This window comes from Calliopsis andreniformis, chromosome 9, assembly GCF_051401765.1.
Source record: "Calliopsis andreniformis isolate RMS-2024a chromosome 9, iyCalAndr_principal, whole genome shotgun sequence".
NCBI classification, from domain to species: Eukaryota; Metazoa; Arthropoda; class Insecta; order Hymenoptera; family Andrenidae; genus Calliopsis; species Calliopsis andreniformis.
The window spans coordinates 19,077,429-19,087,507 of NC_135070.1; the positions used below are offsets into that span (position 1 = coordinate 19,077,429).

At 41.2% G+C, this 10,079-nt stretch overlaps 2 protein-coding genes across 2 annotated transcripts; both read right to left on the reverse strand.

The window, feature by feature from the left end:
* Nucleotides 1-47: 47 nt before the first annotated feature.
* On the reverse strand, nt 48-2,720 carry LOC143183048 (uncharacterized). The gene is made up of 6 exons (XM_076384424.1): nt 2,389-2,720; nt 2,158-2,327; nt 1,838-2,086; nt 1,595-1,755; nt 1,431-1,520; nt 48-1,358 (listed from the first exon to the last, which is right to left on the reverse strand). The coding sequence occupies exons 1-6, from the start codon at nt 2,508-2,510 to the stop codon at nt 279-281; spliced, it is 1,872 nt and encodes a 623-aa protein (XP_076240539.1). The 5' UTR covers nt 2,511-2,720; the 3' UTR covers nt 48-278.
* Nucleotides 2,721-3,135: 415 nt separating this feature from the next.
* Nucleotides 3,136-4,610, reverse strand: LOC143183280 (transmembrane protein 45B). Its single transcript, XM_076384805.1, has 2 exons — nt 4,547-4,610; nt 3,136-4,330 (listed from the first exon to the last, which is right to left on the reverse strand). The coding sequence occupies exon 2, from the start codon at nt 4,289-4,291 to the stop codon at nt 3,530-3,532; it is 762 nt and encodes a 253-aa protein (XP_076240920.1). The 5' UTR covers nt 4,292-4,330; nt 4,547-4,610; the 3' UTR covers nt 3,136-3,529.
* Nucleotides 4,611-10,079: the final 5,469 nt, after the last annotated feature.

Genomic DNA, 10,079 nt, shown 5'->3' on the forward strand with positions numbered 1-10,079 from the left:
AAGGATACAGGGGGGAGGTTACATTTCTGTAAATAAATGAAGGTAGCTGGTAAAAAAACCATTACTTTATTAAGTAACGATAAATGTGAAAATGATAAGATTTCGATTGTTTCACAGTTACAAAAAATAACTTAATTCGCACGTAAATATTGCGTGAATTATAAACATAATCACGTTGAGTATCTTTATATAGACAGACAATTTTAGGTATACAATATAGTGTATAAACATATAGAAATAATCACAATTGCAAAATACTGATTAACGTGGTCAGTCTACTAACGGTCTTTAGATAAATTTAGCGAATCACCGATGTCATTAGATTGTGATTGTTTTTTATGTAACGCTGTCATATCCAACATTCCACCGAAGTCAGATTTAGCGCTCGAAATAGATAGATCTTCGGTCCCTTGATACTCATTCGATCGATTTAATTTCGTATTATCATTTTGTACGTCTATCTTTTTTCGATCGGTCGAATAATCTTCAGGAGTTGCAGAGAAGTTTCTGCAAGACTCTGAAGATCCTGTGGAAGCCTTAAAAGGCGATTGAATTTGGTCAACTATTGAAAAATCGCTTGGTTTACGTTCATTCCCTTCAATATCTCTCGCGGGAGAAATTTTACCAATGGGACCAAACAAATTCGCAATATTACGCATGTACGCTGATGTTGCCGGCGAAGGCGATGATGTTCTCGTAAAATCTGCAATAGAAAATCCGGAAAGCTTCGCCAAATCTGTCGTAGAGAAATTTGCTAACTTTGTCAAATCTGAAAACTTCGAGATTTGTTGCGTTATGTCGGCTAAAGGAAAGTCGGGTGCCACTGAAGAACGCGTCTTGCTACCACCGGTATCTGACCCAAGGGGATTGGGCATTTTTGAAAAGTCAGCCGGTGGAAAATCAAAGTCACACTTTGTATTTTTCACGGAAACTGTGAGCTCTCCAGATTGAAAGCTAGGCATCACTTCTGGAGGTGATATGTGCTGTTTAGATGTAGAGTTCCCGTCTTTTATTTGCGTGATGGACGCAGTGTCCGTGGCAAGAATATTGTCTTTTTTAATACTATCTCTAGAAGTAGATGGTTGCATTACAAAAGGTTTCGATGTTGGTGTAATTATGGCACCATCAGGTTTAAAATTTACAGGAGTTAGGAAGACTGCTGCATTGTTAGGTGTAAGACCAACTCCTGGTGGGACTGAAGAAACAAGTGGTTCTGAAACTGGGACCAATGGGAATTTCATTGCAAGGAATTCTGGTGTTGTGCCATCTTCAGAACCAGGACAGATCATCTCTCTAATGACATCCCAATAAGAACCATTCGACCTATTACGTCCAGGTAACTTAGACGCGAGAGAACACTGTTAACAGAGTAAAGGTAAGTGAACATCATTATTTTATATTATTATTTTTACATGATTTTGTGTACATACCCTTAGACGTTCAAGATAAGTTGTATTGTTGTTAAAATTGGCAGTAAAGTCAATACCTCCTTCACTTCTATAATATTCTATACATCTCCTCTGCAGTGATAGATATTTATTTAATTATTAAAAAATATTTAATAATTATTACGTATATACAGCTGTGTACTTACAATTTCTTCTAAGGTATCTTGAGAAAGAAAATGCTCTTGGGACAAAGTATAACTTAGTAGCATTGGTCTGGGGTATTCATGAGGTCGATTTTCAGGAGGTGGCAAAGACCAAAAGACATTAAAATTTGATTCATAACAGCTACCATCTGTGTTGTAAGGGGCTGAAAGAAATATTTTATTACAACTTGCATAATTTTTAGTAAAAAACATTGTTCATGAGTTAGAAAGATAAAAAAAACTTACAGCATATTAATCCCACGCATGGTGTGTAACCATTATCACTAGGACCTTTCATTTTAATTTGATAGTCCAGTTGAGAATCAACATCTCGAAGAGAAGGGGAAGCATGAGACCTAGGATGAGAATGATACCATCCAACTAATGTCACACGCTTCCATTCCATAGCTCTTGCAATTTCAGCTTCAACTGCAGCTGCAGCTGATTTATCTTTGCCAGAATATCGACATGGAAAGGCAGTTGTTATAGATAGATCTATAATTTAAAAAAATTTTAGTCATTGCAAAAGTACGCTAATTCATATTAATTTTCATGAAGATATTTACTGTGTGAGTTAATGTCCCAATGACCACCTAAGTATCCACAAACTTCCTTGTCTGTTAAATGACAGTGTAAGTCTACTAATAAAGCTGCAGTAGTTGTTATTGTAACTAAGAAAGGCTGTATTTTTCCAAGTGTACTAAAAGAAGTCAGTTCAACCATGGTACTCATATCCCTAAAAGGAAAAGTGTGATTAATATGATATAGGTGATGTCTACTGTATATTATTTTCTTACATGGCATGACTTCTTATTCCAAGGTTTGCATGTTTTACTGGTACGCGTACCACTTGCACAGGAGGACTTGTTTGAATCTTCTCAAAGCTATCCTCCATAAGTTCTGCAGTTGTTACTTCCATTTTGCAATTTTTTTAATTATTAAAATATATATTTTTATCTAAGCAAAATTGCAACTTTCAAAGTAATTATAAATTCATTATTTTCTATTAGTAAATACTTTATACTAGGAATAAAGTATTTATTAGGGTCAAACCATTATTAGTGATTATAAAACACACTACATTGCACAATAATAATGACTAAAAGGTAATTAAATAGTAGAAAAACAATCTAATACTGTATCATAAGCATTTTGTATACTATCAACCTAGCTCAACCTCAAGCTTCAAGCACACTGTTATTGATAAAAAAAATAATACTAGTATAATTGAAGAGCCGGTTAGGATAGTGCCAACGATGCAACCTCATTTGATCAAAACTGGTGAATATATTGCTAAAGTTGGTACTGCAATATATTTTAGAACTAGTATCTAGTGACATTATATAAAAAGCATAGGGGAAAAAAAGATACTCTGAACAAAAGTTTGTGATTAAACATTCTCACAAAAATTACAAACTTAATAATAAAAAATCTGTTAAGATGTTCTTGAATGAAACACAACAATTCATGGGTTACAAATATGTTTAATAAAATGATTTATTTACAATGCATAATTATGGTTTTTTGGCACATGTCAGTTTATGGTGAAATAGAAAAATTAATTACAAAAGATGAAACGATTTGTCTTCCCTAATAATAAATAAGTGAGCAATAATATCATAAGGCACCTCTTAATTCCTAATGAGTATTTTATCTAGAAGGGTATTACAAAATTGCTTATACTATCACATTTATGTAATTAGGATCATATAAAATAGAGTAGTTCGTTGTATTGCAAAATGAAATATGCCTAGATGGTATAAATATTAAGTCAAAAAATACTGATACAGTGTAAAAACTGGATTTGGTTTGTGCATTTTGATTGTTTGGCACTACAATATTAATAGTATACTACTCTAAAAATATTACTTCTGTGCATTTTATGTAAATTCTAATGTGCACAAAGTTAAATTGCATTTACCAATTTCACTGAAAGATTTACATCCTCTGATCTGGTTCTTGGCAGTAGTCATAAATGGGTATCTCTGGTGGTTCATCCATTATGAGTCTAGGTGCACAGTTTCTTGTAGCAGCTACTACACATAGTGTTACAGCTGATGCAGCAGCAACATGCCAAGAAAACACAAGAGCAACACCTTCTGCTGGCATTGGTACTGTATGATACATACGTATCATGTGTGCTATCCAGCCACCATGAAGCAATGTAGTACATGCTCTCAGAAGTTTCAATTCAGGCCATACAAGTTCTAAAATAATGGCCAGAGATGTTGTCCACACTATGAAGGCTAAGATCAAATTAGCAACTTCATTGCTTCCAACACTTCCCCATAGGAAAAGAAATCCTTCTATAAAAAAGCTTTGAGCAAGTGCTAGTTTAACTAATCCTTCGCTCACATTGTGGGGAAAATAGAAATTCAGAACATCAACAAGACCAGAGAATGCAAAGAAGAGATAAATCGTAGCAAGTACAACTTTCGGTGAAACAGTGCCAACTTGTTGTAAACCACCAGTTATTGTACCAGTTAGACCTATAGCAGTTGCTATTAACTTCAAACTTCCTTCTATGGGGTGTCTGTTCAATAATTTCTCACATTTTTCTGCAAATTTTAGTCCCTTTGTTGTATTTGAATCATCTCTAGATCTTAGAGATACCCAGTACTTGGCATATTCGTAGCACCATTTCAAGCCAAAACTGTAGAAGATGAATCCAGTGAGGATGCAAGGCATGTAGCTATCCATGGAGTATGTCAAAAGTTGAGCTGCTTTTTGACAAACTGTCTATAAATCATATAAAATGTTAAGGCATTACAATAGCTTCTAACATTCTAGTGAACTAATGCTTATTTAAAGTGTCTAGTAATTAACTGTCCTTAAGTACTAATATATATTTATTATCTAGTTATTTCTTAGTACTGTAGAATATCTATGGTACTAGGCAGCTATTTCTCGACATAGCAACACATTTGAAGAATATAGTTATCGGAAATTACTCACTATGTGCTAGACTGTGTAGTCATGCAAAATCTACCTCCTGGACCGTCTCTTTCAATGGACATAGATTTAGGTATTCCAGGAGGCGTACAGTGGTGTACTGTGGTATAGAAGAGAATTACGTCGTACTTAAGTCATGCTTACCATCTAATGGTACGTTGTCGCACCAAGGGTTAGTCCGAGAGCTAGACTAAGAGCTAGGTCAAGGGCTAGTCCACTGGACCCAACTCGGCTTCAGAGTTACTAGCGGGGGCGGATGGACCTGGCGATCTTGTGGAGAAACTCCCTAGACATTCTTTTTAGCTACCCCTTGGCTGGTCCAGGATGATCCTGGTCTATCCACCCTTGCTGGTGGCTCCGAAGCCAAGTCGGGTCGAATGGACTATCCCTTAGAGTAGCCTTTGGACTAAAGTCCCCAGTCCCAGAGAATGATAGGTGCTTTCCATACCTCGGTAATGCCCCAAATGGTGCGACAACGTACCATTAGATGGTAAATACGATTTAAGAATTTTGAAACTTTTTTGTTTGATGTTCAGGTCGCGCTGTTTCCGAGATCATTCCTATAAATTGTTGCTTTTCAGAAGATGCATAAATGATTAACTAGTTAGACTTGCAATTGCTTAAAATTCCGATTGGCGGAATTGATTTTCAAACAATTTTTACTCTAGAATTATGTCTCAAATATTTGCGCAGTGCTTATGATTTACGTGTATAAGAAGAAATGTTTAAAGTACCATTCCTCAATGAATCCATTTCGCGGTGTCCGAGATGTGTCCAGTTCTGCATAGCCACTGCGTTGCTGCGGGGAATATCGATACGCTTTTCGAAATTCAAAGCCCGTTTGCGGATGGTATTGCCGAGACTCGGGAACGGCCTTTCATGTACGTCTCAATTATCGTTATGTAAATTGACTCAGTTTTGTGATGTGTGTTTTGCACAGGATGAGCATGAACGCGTCGAAGCCTTGAGGGTCTATTGCCGTGTACGTAGGGGTTTTCGATTGGTTGAAATCAAGACCGAATTTCAATCAAGGATCAAAAATTTGTTATTCAACTAGTAAGTTAAAGTGAAGTTTGTTGTTAGTATCAAACATGTTGTTTTAAACAAACGCGTACAAAGTTTAATGAGCGATTCTGGTGGGTCACGCGCGTGACACAGCCCATTTAGGGTTCCACCGCAAAGGAATAAGCTCAAGGCGGATTATTGCAAGTGGTCCGATCGCATCTGTCATATACAACGCGTTATTATTCCATTTCTATACGTATCTTGCCCTTTCTCTCTTTCCCATTGTCGACTATCATGCTTCATCGATCCGAATTGCCGTGTAATCTCGCAATCGGATTATCTCGTGGCACGGCAAGCAAAATCGAATCACCGCATGTCGATAGATACATTGGCCCAATAAATACTTCGTCATCTTAATATCCCCAAAATGAAGCAGCATCGTGATATACGTGGACTAATCGAGAAGTCCGCAATGGGATCAATGGACGAGATAGAAATTGCCCTGTATTTCTTGTTTGCCAGTTATAATATCCTTAATGTGGGTACATCGACAGTGTCCGATTTCAAAGGGGTAGTTCAATCTTGATCCTCGAAAAGCCGCAGACTTGTCGCGCCGTAAGAAGTATAGCACAACACGTTTTTTCCATTTTCATTTGTCGGAACGATAAGAGGAGAGGTAGGAGCAGGAGGAGAAGGAGGGTGGGAGCATTGGGGGTGCAATTCATATTTGTCCGTAGGCAGCAGCGGAATTGCACCTTTAATCAAGATTTCTACCAATTTGCGAGCGCCGACGGCGCGAAGACAAAGCCTATTGTTGCCGTAACTGGTTGGGGCTTCAAGTGTTCCAACGCAACGGTGAGAGCCCGATGCGCGTACATACCGGGTGTGCGTCCAGACAGGATTCAGCGAATCGCACAATTGAACAATCAGCATCAGCAAATTCTTAAATCCATTGCTTGAATATCACTCTATATCCCCAAGTATTTCAATAGAAGGATATCAAGCTCAATTCGAATGGTAGTTAATCTTACCTAATTTCACCTATAATCTAGCGTCGTTGGATGAATTGTTAAGAAGCTGACTCAGGATTAGGTGCTTCTTTTGAATTGAAATTTGTGAATAAAGTGTCTCATAAAATGTTCAAGTATCAGTGGGAAGCTGAACTGCTCCAAATTGAATGGTCGAATGGCAATTGAAGAAATGAAGATATGCCAGTCAGTACACCCGTTATCTCCAGAGCATACATGCGCCTTCGCCGGTCTCTGTCGGGCCGGGAGTTGAGAAGAGTATTCTGGAGCGGAGGCTGACGCTCAGGGACTGCCAAGCTAGTCGCTTCGCATCCCAGAAGTCTCTACCCCACCGTTTGCTTCCGGCTAAGCCCGTTGCCACCGCGTCCCAAGCAACTTGAAGCCACTCGTACTTCTGTTTGTGTTTGCTAATTGTGAATTGTCTACTTCTTGCCGGTGGGCCGCGTGTACGCGGCAAAGATAGAAAGAGAGGATGGAGGAAAGAAGGCGAAAGGATGAAAGGGTGGCAGAGGGAAGAGGGCAGCCTGAACTGAAGCAAAAGAGACCGAAGACGCCCGTGTGTGCGTGGAAGCCGCATGCGAACCAAGACGAAGTGAGCCAAGCTGCTGGCATATCATCCTACGGAATGCTCAGACTGAGGAAAAACCACCCTCTCTCCCACCCCCAGGGCAACATCCCCGGTTCACTGCTATCTCTCCTTCCTTACACCCGCCAGAACGACGACCACTCCTCTCCACCAACCCCCTCCGTCCCTCAGACACTCGAGTTTACCTCACTAGTCACTGCTTACATGAGCACTACCCACCAAGAGGCCCCCGCGAGCAAGAGGGTACCAATTTTTAGTCATCCTGCATCCCTCTATCCCTCGAGGTAACGCGACGCTACAGCCTCTTACCTTTCAAACGGAGAGTACTCTTTACTTAGAATCGACCATTTCTCTTATTCGCAAGGAAACAGGAATAATTGGACGAAGGAATCGATACAGCTCCATTTCACAGCAGAGTTTGGACACTTTTGGACCCTAGCGACAGCGGAGTGACATAATTGATCCAAGGCAATTCGCTTGGTCAACGACAGTGAGTCCATTTTCAGCGTTCCCGCGGTGGTATCGCCCTCGCCTTGATATAAAACCGGAATCGCTGCGCATTGTAAGGAAAATATGTTGGCACACCCTCCGTCGGATGCTGCCGGGCTGCTCGGTCGAAATATACGCCGTCTCTCCAGAGACGAGGGACATATTGTTTGGTTCAGTAATTCCTCACGTTATTTCCCGTGTTTGCTTTTTATCATTGTAAACTGATATATTGTCCGGGGTAGCTCCCCCTCGAAGTTGCGCGGAGCCTGGAAAGAGGACGGCAAAGGGAACGAGACGAGATGTGGACAGGAGACAGCCGCTCGGATGGACGAGACCGATGCTACTCTTGGAGTTTAACTTCGTGAAGCGGCGGAAACGAGATTACTCGCCAACACTCCTCGCTGGCTTCATTCGGCCGAGACACAAATACGCGTTGCCGTGCAGACAAACAATAAAAGTATACAGCGCGAGCCAGAGACTGAAATTGATCTCATCAAGAAATGTGAAACTGGAAGGAGAGCTTGGATACTTTTTCTGTATTATCAGCGTTTGAGAAATTTCCGCAGTCTCTGTCTTTTGAAATGTGATATAAAAATAGTTCGATGAGAATGGACGCGCCAATCGACGGTGTTTGAATTGAAATTTTCTTTTGTCTCTCGAGTGCTTGCGTATGACACTGCGTCGCGCACGGTTGTCACATGACATGGCACGTGTACCAGCGCCGAACTCGTCGCGGAGCAAACAATGAATTAAGCTTTATTTCCCTCGCACTTCAGCCGCAAATAAAAGCCCGTTCAATAGTAGATTTGTAAATAAACGCGTACCCGCATGGTGTGGATCCCTTCAAGAAGTTAATGCCTTCCGGCACTTTGCCAAAAGACAGTCTCGTTTCATTTGTAACACTGATAGAAACTAATGAAAAATTATCAATGTATAAAATTTAGCATTAGAATAAACTGGAAATTGTGTAAAATGTAAAAGCATTTTCGCGATCCTCACAACTCTGTGATTTATAATTCTATCTCTCAGAGGCGTGTAGGAAGACACCGTGAAAAAAACGCGCTCGAGTTTCCCCGATTTCCCTTCCATCCAGACGCGAGCTCCATAATCTGTTAATCACAGTAGACGTGGAAGAGGGTAGGAAACAGGCGCGTAATCTAAGAAAAGGCGTCGGAGCATTGGCGTCAGTGGAAAGTGGTTGTAAGTGAATGAAAGTGGATGCAAAGGTGGAGGTGTGGTTGCTACGAGGTCGTCTGCCTGGTAAAGCTGGCATGATCCGGCACGGGAAGACAGAGGTTTGTCTGTCTTTATCAGCCAGCCAGGTAGAGCCCTCGAAAGCCAGCTACGTGTCTCTACCACCCCTCGGGGAAAGCCTAGAGGGTGACGGACGCCCCCGATTGGCGTGGCTCCCTCGAACGAGGGAGGACATCCTGCACCCCTATTGGCTCCTCACGAATCCATACTCGGTATTCATTCGCTGCCTCATTCGTCGACCCCTCGGTCTCTTCTCTCTCTTTCTCTTTTCTCCTCTCTCCTAACCCCCGTCAGATGCCCTATGCGACGACTCACCCTCTACATACGCCACGGGAATCTTTTGAATGCACTTCACCGCCAGCTTTCACCTTTCGCCGGATATTTCTAAGCAAATATTTTTTTAATAAGTACGCGCACCAGGTACATCGTTAATGCGTTCGAGTGATATTCTCTGGATAGATCTTTGTTTCTTGATTTAATCTGGTCGTGGAAAAATAAAATCTTTCTCTGAATCTGTGTGGATATTTTCGTAATTCCCGTCGGCTGAAGCAAATTATGGAAACTGTATGCATTTTGAATTTACTGAAAGCTGGAAAGCTTTTTTTCAATCAGACAAGAATTTCCTGATTTAAATTGCGGAGTAACGCATGTGTAACACCAGACACTTTCTTTACGAGAGTTAATCAGTATACCAGACGAGAGACGATAGACTCCCAAGCGGGTCAGTGACATCAAAGGAACTGATTTGGAGGCTCTCTAAAAGGCTAGAGCGACGAAAATCGCGATCGCGATCCCAGGGAAGCTGGTCAAGGGGCCGGGCAGCCAGGGATGAAAGGATCGATGAAAAGTGTCGAATGGGGCGAACAAGGAAGCCGTCGTGGTTCGCCTGCACTTTTAACGTCGCCGCGCTCCGTGTCGCCTTCGTCCCAATTGAATGGGAAAAAACGAAAGGAAGAAAAAGGTGGCTGGGCTGCCGCGTAGGAAAGACGAACGATGGAACGGGACAGAGGAACAGGGATGGAGCATTCCTTGGGGTGTTGCAGCCTATGATCATGCAACGAGATGGGCGTGTTTTTAGGTTGCTCTTTGCTCCGCCCCCGTACCGCCCCATTGGTGGTTGCTACTACCTTCCACTGACCTCCCTTCACCCTGCAGCTGAAACCTTCGTTGGGTT